At 43.9% G+C, this 21,859-nt stretch overlaps 1 protein-coding gene across 7 annotated transcripts in view; it reads right to left on the bottom strand.

The window, feature by feature from the left end:
• ABCB11 (ATP binding cassette subfamily B member 11) overlaps window positions 1–21,859 on the bottom strand; it is a 168,955-nt gene that overhangs the window by 99,155 nt on the left and 47,941 nt on the right. For 5 of the 7 annotated variants that reach the window (XM_085875228.1, XM_085875225.1, XM_085875230.1 and 2 more), the window contains 2 exons: window positions 15,017–15,100; window positions 5,951–6,075 (listed from right to left, as the gene is read on the bottom strand). In XM_085875228.1, the coding sequence (XP_085731354.1) occupies window positions 5,951–6,075; window positions 15,017–15,100 (209 nt within the window). The remainder of the gene's footprint in view (window positions 1–5,950; window positions 6,076–15,016; window positions 15,101–21,859) is intronic. The other 2 variants (XM_085875227.1, XM_085875231.1) reach the window with 1 other exon arrangement.

Here is a 21,859-nt window from a genome sequence, read left to right as displayed (position 1 = left end):
ACTCTATGGTTCCACCAACCAGGTAACCAATCTTTCTCTCAACCAATCAACATTGAGGACATTACATTGTTACTTCATAAACGAGAGTTTGATACTTCTTCTTCATCTGCTTGCGGGTTTTATCCTGAGGAGTGCAAGTCGAAAAGCTTTGATAATGTCTATTTTATTGAAATGAATATTTAAATTTTGGTGTACGAATAAAATGTTTATTTATTCATTCACTTATCATATTGGAATTAAGGAGTAGTAATTTGTGTTTTCCTGCATAATCATACAATTCAAATTTGTTATAAAAGTTAACTTTAATGAGCTGTAACTTTGAATGAACAATGGGAATGTGCAGTGTGCAGTAATTAAATTAATTGGTTTATGTTTGTACTGTATATGTGCTTCCTCTGTTCCATCACCAATTTGTATCTTGCTTGGTGAGCAGGTGAATTCAAGCAAATTCATTTTCACAATTTCAAGGGCTTATCACAAGGACAATCCTTGTGATTGTATTACAGCGACAGCACGAAGGCCTTTTGTACCATCATTCCTTCAGAAAAGTCAATTGGACCTTTTGGACAGTACCAAAGCTCCAGCTCACCATGTTGTATGTTTGCAGCATTGTAGTCCATATTTGCCCTCACCGCAGGAGAGGGTATTGCGTTTGGGTCTGTTTGTTTGTCCGCACAGAACTTTCGTGTTTTTCTCCGCAACCGCTTCTCGGTTTGAAACAAAATTTTCACCATCGGTGCAACGACGAATGTAGAATGTTTTAATCATAATTATGACGTTATTGGTCACGTGGTGTGCAGCCATGTTGGAAAAATGGGAAAAATTTGGAGCACTGCATCTCTGAAACCGTACCAAGGAAAAAATTGAAACTTGGCACACGGCACGTACTCCTGAATCCTGATGGGGAATAAGTGTGATTTTTTTGACGCCATAGGTGCCTTCATTATGACGCCATAATTGCAGATATAGAACGTTACATTTGATCAGTATGAAAAATTTTGAGGGTCATCTAGGGATAAAATGGTCCACAGAAGAAAAAAAAATTGATGATGTCATTGGTCACGTGATTCGGCAGCCATATTGTTTTAAAAAGAGAAACACCCTCAAAAATCTTCTTATCTGAAGTGGCTGAACAGATCGAAGTGAAACTTTACATGTATCGTATGACGGCCTATCAATTAGGAACAAAATGTTCAGATATATGATGTCATAGGTCACATGATTTAGCAGCCATATTGGATTTACCATCAAACCTACAAAAAATCTTCTTCTCATGGGTCAGAACGGCTGGACAGATTGAGGCAAAACTTCACACAAATGTTCCCCAAGCCATGGGTGTACAAGTTTGTTAAGGAATAATTGATAGGTCACATGATTTGGCAGCTGTATTGGATTGAAGAAAAATATTAAATATTTTCTCTGGAACTGCTTAATCAATTGACATGAAACTTCACAATTATGTTCTTGTGGCGATGGGCTATACATTTTTAAAATTTTAACGAGATCAGACGCATGGTCTGGTAGCCAGAATTATTTAATTTTTTGATATGGGTTCTTGTTTTTGATTGTTTTGTTTTTTTTAATAAGGCTCACTTAGCTGTGCCTGGATGGGTTTGAGGGTACAGGAGTAGCAGCTGAAATACGAATCCTATCCAGGTTCCTCCTGATGACTTCATCTTTGCATTTTGCTTGTTCAGGTTCCTTCTGATTATTCAATGCAGGACTGATACCTATTTGGTCTTCCATTTGATTTAAATTGAATTTATTTTAATCCCATTCTCAATTCAATTGAATAATAATCTATCTATAATTCCAGCAATGTGTGTGTGTGTGTGTGTGTGTGTGTGTGTGTGTGTGTGTGTGTGTGTGTGTGTGTGTGTGTGTGTGTCCGCTGTTTCTCGCCAACCACTGGTCCGATCTAATTGAAACTTGCCAGATATATTACTGGGGACCTGAGTATGTGCCTTTTCAAGGTTTGATATTAATCGGACAAGTGCTCCCAAGTTATGGCCATTTATTTACCAACCAATGACAAGATATGTTGCTCCGGCCATTTATTTACCAACCAATGACAAGACAGGTTTCTGCGTTGGCGTGGCCGTTGGGGAAGAGATCCTCAGCTGCGCTCCCCATTATGGGTTACAACGTAAGGACTTCTGGATTGTGATGACTTCGTGTATTCTAATAATTTCTCGATTTCTTATGCGCATTTATAGAAAAACACAATGCCCCAATCCAGTCGTCGTTTACGAGAGCGAAGGAACAGCCTATGTGTTTTGTTTGAAAGAAAGAAAAAAATTGGGGGGGGGGGGGTTGTTTTTTTGTGCACGTACATTTCTTTTGTTTTTTTTTCCTCTTCTCTTCTCTGTGTTTTTCCTTGCGATGACATTGCGAAAAGGCAAAATACGTTGGCGCTAATTGAATAATTGGCCATTAAAAATAAATTGCGAATAATCGTAACTACGTTATGCAAACTTCCGGACAGTGAGGACTTAACTTCGCGTAGGCCGATGCGCGGCCGGCCGACGATGACGTCACATGTCGTGCTGGTTACGATGGGGATCGATCGGTGCCTTAGTTACTGTGGCGTAGGAGTGGCAATGGTCAATGGCAGCGAATGTCATGGCAAGCAAAGACAGGGAGGTAAACTTGATTTTAATTAACTCTGTGCATGTAAGTATCACAGCAGTTGTGACTTCAATACAAGTGATAATTCGTGGAATGCATGTGAATATTCCATACGGGCACGCATTACTTCCGGATGGTGATGACACTGTATTATAATAATTTCTTATGCGCATTTATAGATAAACACAATACCCCAATTCAGTCGTCGTTTACAAGAGCGAAGGAACGGCTTGTGGTTGTTTCTGGCTCACGGTTTGAAAGTTCTCTTTTCGGGGAGGGGGGGGGTTGCACATACGGGCACGCAAGAGCGAAGGAACGGCCTGTGTGTTTGTTTCTGGCTCACGGTTTGAAAGTTTATATATTTTTTGGGGGGGTTGCACGCACGGCCACGCACATACGGGCACACGAGAGCGAAGGAATGGCCTGTGTGGTTGTTGTTTCTGGCTCGCGGTTTTTAAGTTTTTTTTTTTTTTTTGCACTTACGGGCACGTACTAGTGAATAATAATTTTTAAAAAACGTCATGGGTCAGGGTCAGGTATCCAATCAAAGTGGGATATCTTGGTACCCGGTCATCACTGCCAGCAGTTATAAAGTGGCAGTTCTAATTATGTCTCTTATTAATTACGTAACACACCAGTACACAAATGCCACACAAAAGAAGGCCTGGTGAGGGTCTGCAATCTCTGATTGCTCTTTAACCTCCACCATAGAAGATTGGAGGTTACTGTTTTCACCCCTTTCTGTTTGTTTGTTTGTGAACAGTATTACGGAAAAAACTCCGACGGATTTCGACGAAACTTGGTGGGGGGATTAGGTATGGTCCAAGGATCATGCCATTAGATTTTGGACTTGGTCCAAAATCCAATATGGCCGCTATGGCGGCCATTTTGAAAAAAATATTTGAATTTTTTTTTTTTTTGCATTTCTACATGTTTTAAGTGATTTCCACCCCCCCGCCCCCCCCCCCAAAAAAAATAATTAGAGAAAAAAATTTTTGCAACTTTTTTTTCAACAAAATTGCTTTTTTCTACATGTTATAAGTATTTTCCAACAAAAAAAAAACATGCCAAAATTATAATTGCGGCTGCTTTTGGAACTTCAGGTGGATATACCTACATAAAATCAATTTCTTTCTCAAGGAATCTAGTTATGACAAATGAATTGAGTATGTAAAAGTTAAAAGTAAAAGGGAAAGTTGCAAACTATAACTCTGTGAGTACTGTTGACGTCAAATTGAATGAATAGGATATCAGGTTCACTTGAGTGACCTAGCAGTATTGGCGGCGGAGGTTTTGCACTCAACCGAGTGCTCCCCTCTAGTTTTTGTTATGTAATTGCATGATTTTTGCAGAATATAGCTTCAAGTGATCTCTGCTATCTGAGAATGTTACAAATATTATACTTAAAACTAAAAACAATTTTGGAAGAATTTTGCTCGCATTTTAAGAAAGGAACAGGAATGTGCATGCAGAATGAGGGCAAACAGCGAAGAATGACATATTCAGAGAAAAATAAACTAATTCCTTCTAAATATCTCAGGGGATGCGAGTTGGACAGGCGATAGTGATGGACCAGGACATGTAGGAGTCATGCTGTTGCTGTTTTGATTGTGGTTTCTGTGAAGTCGGTGATGGCATAATAGTGGAGTGGATAGGGGAAGGGAAAGAGTTAAATATTCTGCTGTTTCGATGAGGTAATGAAGAAATATGGAATGATCAATATGGGAATGCCTTTTTGCTTTAATGAGCGGGAGGAGGGGAAGGGAGGGACGGGAGGACAGAGAATTGTGGTTCCAAGGGTGGGAAAGAGCAAAAATGGGACAGAATTGGGAGTGGGGGTTGAGGACTTTGGGTGGGGAGGTTTAGGAGTTGTGATGGGGGGATGAGGGGTTGTGGAGGAGGCAGGTTGGGAAGGGGGCTTGAAGTCTTGGAGTGGGGGAGGGGATTGAAGCCTTCGGGTAGGAGGGGTAGGTTGATGACTTGGGGTTTGGGAGGGGGGGTTGTGAGGGTTGAGGGGTGGGAGCATTGGGCGAATGTTCCACAGGTCCCTGCTCATAAATCATTAACGCATATTTGCTATTCTCAGGAATGTCCTTATGATGGAAAAGGTAAAGCAAATTAGTGCAACAACGCAAAAACACTTTCCTTTCCTGACCAATCACATTTTCCTTGATAAGCAAAGACGGTTTTTCAATCCAAGATAAATCCACAATTAAAGAAAGTGAGAGTGGGGGAGAGAGACAGGCCCAGCTCTCGGCTACACCAGGAATTGATGCTGCTGTTAGGAAGTCATGAATAAGGCAAAAATATTTTTTGGATGCATTCGGAGTGGCATAATGTTCCAATAATAGGAGGTAGTATCTATATTATAAAGGAGGAGTATCTGTCCTTCCCCCAAACTACTCCCTCAATTTTGGGACGAGCCCCGTCAAACCTCCTGTGGAACGTTTTGAGTTTCCCAGTGGATGTCCGAAGGTGGGTGGGAGGTTTCATAAATACCTCAATACGATTATGATTTTGCCTTTTGATCCGTATGAAAGTTCTCGCGATCCAGAAGTAAACGCAATCATGGGTTCAGCGGAAACATTAACTGGTTTGATAATATCTCAATACATTTATGATTTTGAGTTTCCACCCGATCGATCCCACTTTTATCCATTCTCAGGTGGGTGGGAGGTTTCATAAATTTATTAATACAATGATGATTTCAATTTTCGATCTGTACGAAGTGTTTATATCTGCCCTTTCTCACCTGCAGGTTTGTCTGTATTGGGTCTCACGTGAGAACGGCGTCTGTATGTGTTTACTTCACGAGCGTTTGTATTTTGTCATAATGATGGTGTGAGTATTAATTAATGAATAGAATGATGCTGTTTGGAATGAAAATGTAGAGAGATTGAGTATAAGGCCGAATGAGTAAATTATGTGAGTGTTTCCACCGGTGACATTTTGTGGGGAATCGGCGTTTGCAGTTTCGCCATTGTGACGTCATATAAATATTACCCACCTTACTTCTGTTGGGATCAGCTGCAGTAAGTTTTTTTGCCCAAGCCCTTCATGAACCGGCTGTCTAGCCCCCTCACAGGCATAGCATGGGTACCTCGCTAGATACCTCTAAAACTAGATCACAGGTATTAACAGGAGTAATCATAATGGATCACAGTTATTGATTTCCAGTGATCGAATAAGTAATGTGTCATTTTCAACTCTGGTTATATGAACTCCCCTCGGTTGTGCACCATTATATTGGGTAATTCGCTGTTTTACATGAACAAATCCGTGAGGGCTGGTTCGCCAAAACATCACATCTCAACTTCCATACCTTTCCTCCTCTTTCTTCTCTCCCCCAAACGCTGCAACAGTGTGTATCGAGGAAATAACCTCTTCAGCAACAGAGCCTGCCTTGGCGTAGGCCTTCAGCTCCCTTCCCGTCATCTTGGCAACAAACTAGGATACAGAGCCACAATTAGTTCTCATTTTCATCGTTCTTGTGGAAGATGAATATGATAATGTATAAATAATATATTTTTGTATCATAATCTAATCTATTGTTGCGGGCCGGGGACCGGTGTGGAGAATGACCGCTAGGTGGGGGAAGTTACGTCGCCTCCCACAAGACTCCCGGAATTACAGGCCGTCGCTCATGGATAATTCCAGGAGGCGGCGGGTCGATTAACCGACCGTGGACGCCAATACCTCCACCGCGTAGTGAAGGGTCTTTTTGTCTGGAGCCAATTTACCCAACTAAAAAAAAACATCGCAACGCACCCCTTAAATTTCCCACTAAATACGAGGAGGGAATCTGTCTACACATATACTTAACGGCATAACTAACTTTGGGTCAGCTGTTTTGATCAGCTGGCCAGCAGCTGTTTTGTCAGCTGGTCAGTTGAATGCATATGGTTCCTAGAACCACAACACTATTAATCAAAATAATGCATTTCTCACTGGAGTATATTTACAAGTTCGGTTCTCTGGTTGCATCATCACTGGAGTGTGGCTATGCTGTGGATGCAGTGCCAGCTGTAAATTGGATCAGGAATTTAGAGTTTGGCAAGAGTACCGAAAACACACGTCCTTTCTGAAGGAGGGTGTACTCTATGACACAACATCTTGCCTACAAAAGCACCGAGCTGTTAGTTTTAGTCAGGTTAGGAAATGAACCGTCGAGGAAGTCAAAGCCAAATGCAGTGTGCAGGCTTCCTACCCCATATTTAATACCAAAGGATAAAAGCCCATCAAAAATGACGGGTTGGAATTATTCTATTTGAAATATTCAGAGACTGGAAGATATTGTTGCGGATTCGTGCCTGCCTGCGTGCGAGCAGCCACGTAACTCGAATCGCGGCACGTCGCCCACCGGACGGACAATTCCGTCGTGACCCTCTCGGACTAACGCCGGGAACTAGTCACGGGTGGGCCTTTCAGCCTCACCACGATCGTGCCAATCGGCCCCCCGCGTGGGATAGGGTTGTTCGCCAAATTCGACCAACCTAAGTACCCACACGGAGGGTAGACCGGGCGATCGCACCTCGCCGCAGGTCGACTTCGGACACGGGCCACTTTAAGCGACCCGTTCCGTACTATCGGGATAACCGAGCGGTGTTATCGTCAACCTCGACGGTTCCGATTAATTATTGGGCGTATTTAGCCCACGACCAACCCTTTACGTGAAGTAAGATAGAGATTCAATTAAAGAAAAGACGAAGCGAAACGGGAAAAACAGGTCAACATAATTCACATTTATTCCGCGGCAAACGGAAAGCACACATATACAATTACAACAATTATGCACCAAAAGCAAATGTAACAAAAGGAACACAACAATTATGCACCAAAAGCAAATGTAAAAGAAGAAACACAATGCAGATCTACTACCGACTACGCGAGCACACGGCAACACTTACACAGTTTTACTTTACAGACGGCGCCGACAACACATATACTCCAAAGCAAAAGAAAAAGGGCCACCCTCTACGACAAGGGGACAAACGTAGGCTGTGGGCGCGAGACCGTGTAGAGCCTACCCGTCTTGTGATGAGCCGCAAAATGGCGGTGGTGCCCTGACTCCGCGCTCCTCCGCGGGCCTCGCTGGCACTGCCTGGAATGGGGTGGGGACGGGGCCCCCCTTTTCGCACTATCTCAGTGCGGGGGGAAACAGGGGGGGGGTTGTTGATGCTCTGGGGAAAGAGGATAGCTGGCTTGCTTGGGTCCCACGACAAGCGACTCCACTGCGCCCTCGACCGCGTTCCCGGCTTCTCCTCTCTGCAGCTCCCCGACAGACCGCCTCTCCTCCAGACCGGTCTTGACTGCTGCTGCCACACTTCGCCGCCGCCGCCGCCACCACGACTCGCCCGAGCCCGAAACAGAAAAACCTCCCTCTCCAACTCGAGCCCGAAACAGAAACTCTTCTCTCTTCTCGAGCCCGAAACAGAAACTCTTCTCTCCCTCGATCCCAAAACAGAAACTCTTACTTACTCAATTCGCCCCGCGCTCGGCGCTTTATAGTGCGACAGGAGAAACCATATGCAGATTTTCGGATCAGGATCGGCTCGGGGGAGGAGCCACGCTCGCCCATTGGACGGAGGAAAAGTGGGCGTGAATCATTCCTGATCCTCGAATCTACATATATCGATTCTACTCCGACGTGCCTTGAGGCGGGGCCAAATCGCCCCGCGCTCGCTGATAGGACGGAACAGAAGTGGGCGTGAATCATTCCTGATCCGACTTCCCCGGAAAGGCCACTTTTTGCACCCGCTGCTCGGCGCGCGCCCTGTACGAGTCCAGGATCGGTGCCCACAAGCGGTGCGGGAATGGCGGCAGGAGGAGGAGAGGTGAAGGTGGTGGAGGGTTTATTGTGGTGGTCCCTGGCCACGGTGACGCTTGGAATGGCGGTGATGCGATGATTGCGAGAGCGAGTTGTGACGGTAAAGGTCGTGGCTGTTGGCGTTGTTGTGAAGCGGCGTTGCGGTTGGTGGTTGTTGTGTGATGGCGGTTGAGACGTGGTTGGTTCAAAATAAAGATAGAACAGAAAAATGGCTATCTTGAAGGGTCGCAGCCCGAATGAATCACATTTATTCCCTCTAAACAACGGGTTTGGGCTAACTACACATATACTTACAGAGATATCTCACCTACGGGACCTGAATGGTGGTTTGCGAATTTCCTCAACCACAACAATATGATGTTTCATAGCAAGAAGCATTATTTTAAAACACCACATGTACAAATGTTAGCCTATTTTATTTATATTCTGCGACCTTGTGAGCATGCCAAAGTCTGAAGCCTCGGCCTAACATCATGTGTGCTTATATGTTCTTCATTTGTTAGACATCCTCCGGAGGTAAATGAACACTCGTTTTACTCTGTGCGTGTTGCACATCACTTGCAGTGAATTTCAACTCCCTGCACCCTATATTTATTGTTATAATAAAAACGCTTCTGTACACCGCCTTTGAGGCCCAGTTGCAAGTCACCATCTACATTTGCAACAGAAGAGATGTAATTAGTCTTTTATGAAAAATGTTTAAGTTTTTTTTTGTCCTAAAAAAAAAAATTAAAAAAAAAAAGACAGTAGTGAACACACAGCCATATTAAAGGATTCGCCTTAAAACCCTTTGGAAATCATCCTTATGAAGGGGACAGACAAATACACAAACACATTGTTATATTGTTGCGGGCCGGGTATCGGCTGCAAGCATGACCGCAAGGTGGAGCAGTAGGGTCGACTCCACCGAACACGCGGAATCTAGATCGTACCTTTCGGAAAACTCCGACAGGTACGGGTCCCTTAAAAGACAGTGAATCGTCAATAAATCAATCACGTGGTACAGGGTTATTTGCCAAACTTCAAAATACCTAGAGGCCCACGTGGCGAACTACTGAATACTCACACCCTCGGCTGGACTCGAATGGGACGAGTCGTTTCCGTGCTGCGTAACCCGAGCGGATGGTTACCGAGGTCCCATCGGTCCAAATGCACACTTTGCTGCTTCCCAAATTTCCCAACACGCACCGCGTTAAACCAATAAAAGAAACAAAAATGAGCTGAAACATTTAACAGGGGATTTATTTATAATGGGGGGAAGGGAACACACAAAGAGCAGAGTTAAACCGACTATAAGAGATGCAAGTATGTACAGCAAAGAGCACTTAAATAATTCCTACTTACAGACGGGCCCACAGACAGACGCACACCCAAAAGAAAAGGACCCAAATGGTCTTTATTATCCCTTCGGCTCGGAGGGAAGTCGAGCTGAGGGACAAGAACGTGGCAGGCTACCTGGCCACGAGCGCGTGGCTGGACATCCACCCCCTCCCAGAGCTCCGGTCGCCAGAAGACAGACCCGGGCAGCCAGACGCAGACCACGCCAGCGATGAGATGAGGGCAGAGAGCCAGACCACGCCAGCGACGAGATCAGGGCAGAGAGCCAGACCACGCCAGCGACGAGATCAGGGCAGAGAGCCAGACCACGCCAGCGACGAGATGAGGGCAGAGAGCCAGACCACGCCAGTGACGAGATGAGGGCAGAGAGCCAGACCACGCCAGCGACGAGATGAGGGCAGAGAGCCAGACCACGCCAGCGACGAGATGAGGGCAGAGAGCCAGACCACGCCAGCGACGAGATGAGGGCAGAGAGCCAGACCACGCCAGCGACGAGATGAGGGCAGAGAGCCAGACCACGCCAGCGACGAGATGAGGGCAGAGAGCCAGACCACGCCAGCGACGAGATGAGGGCAGAGAGCCAGACCACGCCAGCGATGAGATGAGGGTAGAGAATCAGAGCACGCGCTCCAGAAGACCGGGCCCAGATTGTTCTCTGTTCCTTCGTCCCCTTTTCGGGCGCGGTTCGCTCATCGCCCATTGGCCACAAATCACGTCAAGTCCACTGATTGGACCGGGGGGGGGGGGGCGTGACGGCCGTCACGGCAGACCGCCCACCAAAACAGGCAGAGGAATAATCTCCTGCGTGGGCTGTGCTCATTGGACGACTGCTGGGGAACTCGCTCGCATCTCCCTGATTGGGCGAGAGCGACGTCAGGTCCTTGTGAACTCCGCCCACGTACGTGCTGACACGCACGTCGGCAATGGCGTCAGTGTGAGGAAGCGAGGTGAAGGTGTGTTGTTGTAGTTATCAGGGGTGTAAAAATGTAAAAGGAAACCCTAACTATTATATCAAAATAACTCCGCAGCGCATGAACATTTAAATCCCATTAGACTAGGGACGGGACCCTATAGGCCGTGGGCTGTCCGCCGCTGTCGTTCCGTTTCGTTCAGTGGAAAGGGTGCGACTTATTTTCCCTTCCAATATGGTCTAAATGATATTTGCTGTGACGTGTAAAAAGTTCTCCATGTGAACAACGCCCAAGTCTGAGCATTAATTAGAAGTTACACGCACTATTTTTCAAAGTGTAATCGGCGATTAACTGCGTACGTTGGCCGAGAAGTCGGCCAGCTGGCGTAGCAATATCAGCTGCAACCAATCAGCAGGCGTATTTTTGTAAACACAGGTACTACTTGTACTGTCATGGCAGCTTCCACGTCGGCCTTAACTTAGTGATGTCCCGAGCAAAATCCCAGGAGAAGTCGCCTTCATGGTGTGTTTTGCATCTGTCATCGGTACAAGAACAGAATGTATGTCCATTTCCTGAGGTTAGATGGGGTAAATATCGCGAGTGCTTGGGAGAATGGCTAGATTTACCCGGGGAAAGGGGTGGCATCGCCCGGTCGCGTTATCACAGCCATGCTGGCATTGGCGTCACCAATATTCCACCGAGTGCTGGTTACTATCCGACGTGCTACAGACGGTTCACCGATAAAAAGAGACAGCTTGCGAGTAAGAAACGATGCTTGCACGCTTTTGAGGAAGCCACTGAAGTATCTGCAGTAGATGCTTGTGTTCAAAAGCCTGGTGTGCTGTCATCACCAAAGAAGAGTCTGCGATCAAGATCGGCATTGCCAATCTCTTCACAAGGCCACATCCTCCCACGTATTTGCATCATTTGCAAGAAAGAGTCACGTTATCTTAACCGAGTCCACGGGCCAAAGCGTGATTAACTAGTTAAAGGTGAAACACTCACATCAGGTACGTACCTCGCTATTTGTTATGAGCTGAATCAAATTTGATCATTTTGATTTGCCATTCTGTCTGTGTACGACAAGTTTGTTGAAGAGCAAAGGAAGTTTCATCCCACCTTCGATTTCTGGACGTCATGCTTGGAGATGGTGACTCTATTGCTCCTTTTCATTCGAGCCCCTCGGGAATCCAACTGGGAGCTCCATCTCGCTGCAACCAGATCTATGTTGCCATGGTTTTTTTTCGTACGATCGAGTACATTATTCCCGATATTTGACGGCTTATTGGGTTGAAATGATTGGCCTTCCGGAGACCCGTCCTCAGTGCTATGCCGAACTTCGTGAACGTCGTCAGTGGACAGTCCAACGACAAGACCAACATGGTTTTGCCTCTATAGCTTGCGACCAGGCTATCGAGCAGACTGTCAACCGTGATTCGAAAACATCAACAGGAATCACCAACTTCAGCCTTGATAGAGCAGCCGTTCACCGCTGGATCCTTTCACAGAATGAACGTGCCGCTATAACCCGACAATGTCAGACCCTAGCGGGTAGTCATTCTGAATCACGTCGTCAGAAGGATTTGGATACAGCTCGTACAATAAGGGATGAGAGACACAAACAGAACCTCATGTCTACCACCACCTCAATGATGGATCCTTTCGATCCGAAAGCTGACTTGGTAAGCATTAGTTCTGGGATCATTGCAAGCCCCACTGTGAAGCATGATTTCCTCAATGCCTATGAAATCGGTGAGCATTTACTCTGCGGTTTTATGGAATCCCGCTTGTTGACGAACACTGTCGATTTCGACTCCATCCTCAAAGCTCAGAAGCTCAAAACTTTCACTGCACAAGTGAAAAGTACTTTGAGGGTAACATCTAAGAAAGGAATTACCTTGAAAGCTGATCGTAATTTGTTCGCACGACTGCTGATCATTGGTCAGATGCGGCAACTCGACATGCGAGAGGTACTTTCATATTCGCTAAGTCCTGTCTCACTTCCCCTTGCTAGTGCGGATGGTAGTCTTGCAAAAACCAATAAATCCGCGTTGATGGATTTGATGGAGCGTAGGGTAGACAATGTCCTTGCTCTTTCAATGCCTCACAACCCTGCTGTTATAGTCGATGGCATGGCTGTGATTCAGGGACTTGTCCGTATACCGGAGACATTTCTCAACCTGGCTCAAAATATCCAAGCTGCCCTCATTAAAATAATGGTGAGTTTTGGCAGCTCTAGGATAGATTTTGTGTGTGATCGATACCCTGACATCTCAATCAAAAATGCTGAGCATTCTCGACGAAGTACCCAAGGTACTTAAGTGTAACTAGATTGTTGTACGGCCCCGATCAAAAAGTCCCAAGTCAGTGGAAGAAGTTTCTCGCCATTGGTAAGAATAAAGAAGCACTGATTGATTTTCTCTTCACCACTTGGCGGTCAACCAGTCTGCCTAACCTAGGGCACGATTACAGCATTTATGTGACACATTCTGACCAGTGTCACGTGCTGAAAGCGACATCAGGTGAGGTATGTGTACAGTTAGTGGATGAGTTGCAGTGCGATCACGAGGAAGCGGACACCTGCCTCATGCTCCATGCAAAGCACGCCGGTTCCAGCTACCGTGATATTGTCATTCACAGTCCCAATACTGACGTCGCAGTGATCACTGTTGCACTCGGTGCGCAAATACAGGCGAATTTTCAACTGGCGTGAAAATCGCGCCCGTGTGATTGACATCGGACGCATCAGAAGTAACTTGGGGGAGGAATTGTCTCAGGCTCTCATTGGATTTCACATCCTAACCGGATGTGACTCGACAAGTTGTTTTTATGGTAAAGGAAAAAAGGACCTTTTCAGCCATGTCCAAAAACGAGACTTTTGTGCGAGGCTGCGCGAGGCTGGGGTCCAATTTCGATATAGCAGCAGAAACCGTGACTTCATTGGTGAGGTTCGTTTGTGCTATTTACGGTCAAGAGTCTGCAGCGGATGTGAATGACGCAAGATACAGAGTATTTTGTTTGGCTTTGTCACCAGGAGAACGGTCTATGCCACCTACAAATGACACCCTACACCAACATATTCTGCGTGCTAACTATCAAGCCGCCATACATAGACGGGCGCTATCCCCCTTGATCAATGCTCCTACTCCATTTGGCCATGGCTGGCAAATGACAGGGGACGAATTGTCAATTCTGTGGATGACACAGGACCCTGCCCCAGAAATGATCTTGCAGGTAGTCAACTGCGCCTGTAAAATATCAAACTGCAAAACAGGACAGTGTTCGTGTCACTCCTCTACCTTGTCCTGCACATATATATGCAAGTGTCGGAATTGTGAGAATAGTTCGAAAACACCGACCGAAGAATTATTCGAAGGGGGGAATGAACAGGACGACGACGCCAATGATGATGCTGATGACGGTTAGATGAAAATAACTAATGTCACATACCACAGCTTTTCGTGGACATCCATCTTCCTCGTCCTTCCAGTCAGTAATAATCTAGTCGTGGCATGGCATTTCAGTAACGCATTGCCTTGATGTAGCAGCTATTGTCTCTATGACACATAAGGTTCATTATATAAGGTTCATTATCCATTCACTTAAGGCTCAGTAAACAAATCCCGAGGACCAATAAGGTTCCACCTTGCCATTGCAAGATATTGATAATTTTTGATTTTGTTTCCCACCGATGTGTGAATTTCCATTCGTGTTTCAGTGAGATTGACAGATTGTGATACATGGCTTAATCAGTCATAGGAAGATAATTAAGAATTAATTAGTAATTTTGTGAAGATGATTCTGTGTAGTCTTCCCTTAGCAGAATGTGGTGGAGGTTAGTTAACAGCTTCGCTGTTCACATTTCCATTTCTGTTTGCACAGAAAGTGTATAAGATGAGAATGTTATCCGTCTTTTAATGATGAAGTGCCTAATTACTGTCAGAGTATGATGGCGATAATTCATTGATGTTAAGTAAGCAGGTGGTTGTATCCGTACGCACAGTTTCAAATCTCTAGGTCAATATCGAGATAATTAGTGATAATAAAAAGATTTGATCGCGCTCGGGCTAAAGTAACGATTTGCATTGTTTATATTTTCCACATTGGCCATCCCAGGATCACGATATTTCCTAAAGTGGAAGATAGTAGTACGTTCTGAGGTCTTCAGTCATTTCAGACATCTCGGTCGGTATTGGAGGTAGATACAGGCTCGTAAAAATCAAGGAATTCCTCAAAATCGCTTTTTTTCTGAATGATGCACCTTGTTGCAGTTTTCATTATCTTGACAATAAAGTGTTTACATGGTCGATACCTCTGATTCGTGAGCTATGTTGTTGTAACTGACGCCCCCGTAGAGTTGAGGCTTGGTTGATGTATATTCGCCGAGATATACGATCTGCAAAATGGGCAACAACGCCAAAATGTCACTTTTCACACCCTGGCGACCAACTTCGACAGCTCACTGTGCCTTATTGGGCTAAGATCTCGTGGAGAACTTTTGTCCTAATGTCCACCATAAACGTGTCTACAAGCAGCCCAAAGTTCACCTCGCACCCCTTCCTCAGAACGAAAAGTGTTTTTAGGGCCTTTTCATAGGAACTGCCCACGGCCTACTAACTAGAAACACTCACTTACCGATATAACTGTTCAAAAAGGACCGCTGTCTGTGTGCACAAGGCTTCCAAATTCCTAACAATATTTAGGTTACCCCCCCCCCCCATTTATAATGCATCATTTTAATTATTTTTGCTTAGCCCAAGCAAAAAGACATAGTGTATTTTCGAAAGGTGTCTCCGGCAGGATAGACTAGAGGTATGCATACTAGCCTCTAAAGGCCCAGTCACACCTTGACGTTTTAGCCAGCAATGGCAACGTATTAAAATGTATGTAAAACAATGGATTACGTTGAACTTTTGATGTTTTTTTTTAAAGATTCGGACGTATTCATAAAGACTTGGTCTTATGCATAACATAACGTATTAGTAACGGACACAGAACGTTTCGTTGTGTTATAGATAACTTATATCAACGAATGCTGAACCTGTTGTCGGCCTTCACAACCTATGCTCAACGATAGTCTAACTTATGCATAGCGCGCTGCACGCATCGCCGACGATCACGTGGTGTAGCCTATGAAAAGGCTGCCGCACAATGATTCAAATCATAACCGCCGCAGAAATGGAAGTGTCAACATCGCAGTCACACCTTGGCGATCTTGCCAGCGTATGCCGACCTCTGAAAAATGCGTCTAAAACGCTGGCGCACGTCGAATACGGTATGGGTAAGTTTGGTATGCGTGAATAGAACGCTAGAGTACGCTATCATACTTCGTATTAAATGGAGTATGTCTCGTAATTTTAAACATGTTGAAAATTTTACGACGTACTTGCCGTATGACACACGCTCCGCATGCGATGGGAATAAGTTGTACGCATGATATGCGATCGTTGACACACATCGACACACGTTACTTGTAAGGTGCTAATAAGTCGAAACACGTCGAGGTAATGGTTAGCGTCAGTGTTCCAGACTCCCGGTTTTTTTTTTCTTCGGTATGACGGTGTTCAGTGTACAACACGTTACTCATAGGTTATAAATAAGTTTCGGGTACGCTAAGCATTACCTCGACGTGTGTCAACGATCGCATAACGTGCCTCGACGTGTGTGCAACGATCGTGTAACGTGCCTACAACATGTTACTCATAGGTAATAAATAAGTTTTGGGTATGCTAAGCATTACCTCGACGTGTTTCGACTTATGAGTAACTTAAAAGTAACGTGTGTCGACGTGTGTCAACGATCGCATAACGTGCCTACAACTTATGGCCAGCGTTATGCGGAACGTGTGAGTCATAGGCTGGGATAAGTCTTAAAATTTCAAGCATGGAAAATTTGAGGACAACCGAAAAGTACAACGTTTAAAGCCAGCGTACAACAACGTATGGCAGTGTTTTTCAGCATGCTCTCAATGTTATCAAAACTTACCCATAACGAATTCGACGTGTACCAGCGTTTTAGACAAATTTTACAAAAATCGGCATAAGCTGGCTAAAACGTCAAGGTGTGACTGGGCCTTAAGCTATTTAAGGCCCAGTCACACCTTGACGTTTTAGCCAACGTATGCCGATTTTTGAATTTTTTTTCTAATACGCTGGCACACGTTGAATACGTTATGGGTAAGTTTTGATAACATTGAGAGCACGCTGAAAAACACTGCCATACGTCGTTGTACGTTGGCTTTAAACGTTGTACTTTTCGGTTGTCCTCAAATTTTTTCATGCTTGAAATTTCACGACGTATGCCGGCGTATGACTCACACGTTCCGCTATGCTGGCCACAAGTTGTATGCACGGTCTGCGATCGTTGACAGACGTCAACACATGCTACTTGTAAGTTAATCATAAGTTGAGACACGCCGAGGTAATGTTTAGCGTACCCGAAACTTATTTCTAACCTATGATTAACGTGTTGTTGGCACGTTACGCGATCGTTGCCACACATCGACAGACGTTACTTTTAAGTTACTCATAGGCTGAAAGACGTCGGTATAATGGATCGTCCTTGCGTCAGCGTCCACGGCCACGGCCAGGACACTTATTTGCAGCATTCTTCAAACTTTTCTTCGGCATGACGAGGATGTTCACACTTCGATGTCTAGCTTGGCTATGATTCCAATTGTCCATCGGCAGCGTCTATTTAAAATAGTCGAGTTTGAGCGTTTTAACACATTCAGAAGAAACGCTTCAAATTTCAAAACCCCAGCGTCAAAAAACAAAGGCGAGTGACAGAAATTTAAATCGTTCATTGTAAACAAAGAAAATAGCTGAGCGGTACCGTTTAAAAGTCGTTGAGTGTAAAAAAAAAATCCAATTGTTGAGCGCAAGCGTCTACTTTCAATAGTGGAGATGCAGCCATTTAAATCGTTGAGTGGCAGCCTATGAATAGCAAACCCTACGTCACCGGCAAAGATAAACTGCCGCACGATATGGATAAGTTAGGCTATCGTTGGGCATAGTTTGTGAACGCCGGCTTCACGATAATTATTCGTTGGTATACCGTATCTATAAGTTATCGAAGCGCTCTATGCACATTATTAGTTCATTGTGCATTTGTCCAACCCATTATGAATAGACCTAAATTGTAAAAACAAGCCATAGCTCATTGTTGAAAAAGCCCCATAAAAAATTAGCCGCGAAGAACTTCGAACAATGGTGAAAAGATGTCTCCTACCCGTGGACACGCGGACGCAAGGATGATCCATCATAACCCACACCCTCCCCCTCACACTCACCTACTACTGCCAACATGAACAAACTACTACTAATACGAATACTAATACTGATACTGCTGACATGGACATCGACTCAAAAAGGACTCGAAAACACTGTTGGGTTCCCCTTTTATGAGCAGCATTTTTATATACAAATTCCCAAAACCGCTGGGAACACGTCTTTATATGGCAGTTGTAAGCTAGAAACACGTTCATTTATTTTTTTTGTCGACCGGAAGACGTCATTGGAATACGTCTACATACGTCGATGTGTGTTGGGACTACGTAAAGAATTGGTTCAAAGCACGTCAAACATAAGTTAGAAATAAGTTTCGCGTAAAAAAGACATTACCGCGACGTGTTTCGACTTATGAGTAGCTTATAAGTAGCCTTTGTGGACGTGTGTAAGTGTCCACATATCGTGTGTAAAACTTATCCCCATCGCATGCGGAACGTGTGTCATACGCCGAGTACGTCGTAAAATTTTGAACATGTTTAAAATTTATTGACGTACTCTACTTACTACGACGTATGATAGCGTACTTTTAATCCAAGAGCATTAGGTCAAAATAGGCCCTAACCTGGACATTTTTGGTAACAAGCTGATTTTTTCAGGATAGGTCCAGGAATGTGTGTAAAATAACATACTAAAAGTCCTCATGAATCCTCCTTGAGCGTTTTCCGCAATCCAAGATGGCGTCCAAAATGGCCGCCTCTTCTGTTTTTCTCATAACTTTGCAAGCAGGTTTCCCCAAAACACACTTTAAATGTCTACAGATATGTTTTGAAGTATGAGGAACTCATTAGAATACATCTTAAGAGATGCTGAAGCACGCAAGTACCAATAAGACCTCTTGAGTTCTTCCAAAAGTCCAAAATGGCGTCCAAAATGGCCGCCATTTCATGTTTTTCTCATATATTTGCAAGTAGGTTTCCCCAAAACACACTTTAAATGTCTAAACATATGTTTTGAAGTATGAGGAACTTATTAGAATACATCTTAAGAGATATTGAAGCACGCAAGTACCAATAAGACCGCTTGAGCTCTTCCAAAAATCCAAAATGGCGTCCAAAATGGCCGCCATATTTACTGTTTTTTGTCATAACTTTGCAAGTAGGTTTCCCCAAAACACACTTTAAATGTCTAAATATATGTTTTGAAGTATAAGGAACTCGATAGAATACATTTTAAGAGATGTTGAAGCACGCAAGTACCAATAAAACTGTTTGAGCTCTTCCAAAAATCCAAAATGGTGTCCAAAATGGCCGTCATTAACAATTTTATCTCAAAATTGTTTAAATATTTATCATTAATTAATTAACTGTGATATTTCATCCTGAAAATATTCAACAAACATTTCAATTATAAATGTGGTTGCTGTGCATACAGTATTCAAATCAATTTGAATGTTAAAGTCTAGAAGTGTGCCCTTAATCACTTATGACATTACGAGGGAAACATTGTACCATCAGTTTGATGCTAAACAGACAGGGCGACATAAATTTGCCATATGGTCCATTTTCGTCACCTAAAGCTCGGAAATTGAAAACTTGGTGCTAACCTTTTTTACCAACAAGATGCAGTTGATGTCTACCATGAGGTGAGTTCTATTTGAAACATTCCGTTATCATTAAGGAAGTAAAACTATTATTTTTGGTACCCAGACTAAATGCATGATCAAAATTTGTGTCTTCATGCATGTACTACACAGTACTGTGTAATATCACTTGACAGGGAATTTCTGTGGAGTAGTCTATCGTTACACCTAAAACATTGTATTGAATCATTTTATTTGTTTCATGCAGATGAAAAGAATTATAGTATGATAGAAATCAGAGAGTGTATGACACTCCTTCCTATTGGTACATGTATGCTGTATTTGTATAAAAGGTTCCTTTTTTGTGTGTGTCATGTCATTCCTATATTGTGATATGCTAGTATACATTCATTATTAATAATAGCAGACATTTTAAAGTGCCTTTTCCATTGGATACAAAGTGCTATGAGATGTCATCCCTGGTTGTCATAGGAGATAAAATATATTACCAGGCTGCGACAGTACAAGTGCAGTGCACATCTAGGGATAACAAAATAAGTTAGTCTTCAAGTCACATATTACATGGCAGTGAATTTCTGTGGAGTAGCCACTATCATCATCATTTTCCTCTCGGGTTTCCTTGCGAGATTTTCTCTGCCCAATACAATTCCTACCAGACATTCTGGCACCCCACAATGAGTTGATTCATCCGTAATTTAACTTCACAGGTATCAATATGTAAACATGCTATAGAGTACTGTGATTGTGATGTGTTATAGAAATTGCAGAATCATGTGATGGCATATCCTTCCCTCAATGCATCTTTAATGTCAACACATCACTTTTTAAATCTCTTTTGATTAAAACGTAGCAACCTGATTTATCATTTCCAAGCAGCTATGTGAAGTACGTTTCACATTCAAAAAGAAAACAATGTCCATGACATATTTCTGTCATTACAGATAATGGATGTGGTTTGCATCATTTGCAAAGAAACATCACCTGCTACGGTTGAAGTTGGGGAGAAGGGCGGAGGACACTTGTGATGTCAAGTTTAGAACGTGGTGATGGCTTCCATGAGATGTTTCAGAATGCAACACCACTACGAATCCATGCTGTTTGTCGCAAGAATTACACAAGGAAATGTTCCATAGTGTCTACAAAAAGAAAATCATCCTGTCTTGAAGAAGATGAAGATGTGACTCAATTACGGTCGACTGCTTCAAAGACATTCGATATAAAGAATGATTGTATGTTCTGTTCGGATCCTATCACGCAGGACACTAAAAACCCTTCTCGTAGGAAAGATTCAGTAAGCAGTGTTCAGACCTTAGAGTTTCAGGCAACAGTATTGGATCGTGCAAGAGAGCAAGATGACAAGTGGGGCAATGATGTCTCTGATCGTGTGCAACATGCATATGATCTGGTTGCAGCTGAAGCAAAATATCATCGAGCATGTGCCCAATCCTTTCTCAAGAAAAAGTACGAGGGAGTGTCAACTGAAAGTATTCGCCAGGAAGCATTTCAGAAGCTATGTGAGTTTCTTGATGATAGTGATGAATGCCAATACACAGTTCAAGAGCTTTCAGACTACATGGCCACGCTTTTGGATGGAAACGAGGGATACTCAATGAAGCATCTGAAACGGAAGCTCAAAGAACACTATGGTGATGATCTAGTCGTAACCAGCATCAGTGGAAAGTCGAGTGTTGTGAGTTTCCGTGACTCGGCGCACAAAATACTTCATGAAAAGTGGAGCAGTGATCAAGTGTCAGACGTTGAGAACCAAAGCAATCGTATAATAGATATGGCTGCTTCCATCATCCTCAACGATATCAGACTGACAGTGTACAACCGCGAAGAGTACTCAACATTAGATGGAATTGAAAATGGAGACACATTAATACCGAGGTCCCTAAAGCGTTTCGTACATAACGTAGTGGACGGCAAAGGCAAAAATGATCCGGTTACGAACAGGAAATGCACCGCAATAGCACATGCCATCATCTCTGCTAGTAGGCCCAGGTCATTCGTGTCACCGATATTGTTGGGAATAGCTGTGTATATACACCGAAAGTATGGATCTCGTGAACTCATAGACATCTTGAGCAGCATGGGCTTTGCTGATGACTATAAAGAAGTGCAGCGGTTTGAACAAGCTCTCATGTCAAATGATGAACCATCCTATCACCTAGGTGGCTTTACACAATTTGCGTTCGACAATGCTGACTTCAACGTGGCCACAGTAACTGGTCACAACACTTTCCACAACATGTGGAATGTATTCTATTGAGTTCCTTCTATTTCAAAACATATTGTTGCGGATTCGCGCCCGCCGGCGTGCGGA

Source organism: Eptatretus burgeri, chromosome 3 (genome assembly GCF_056783735.1).
Source record: "Eptatretus burgeri isolate ZD-2024b chromosome 3, Ebu_testis_v1, whole genome shotgun sequence".
Lineage (NCBI taxonomy): Eukaryota > Metazoa > Chordata > Myxini > Myxiniformes > Myxinidae > Eptatretus > Eptatretus burgeri.
Note: the sequence above shows the minus strand (reverse complement) of the source record. Positions and strands in the feature narration are given on the sequence as shown.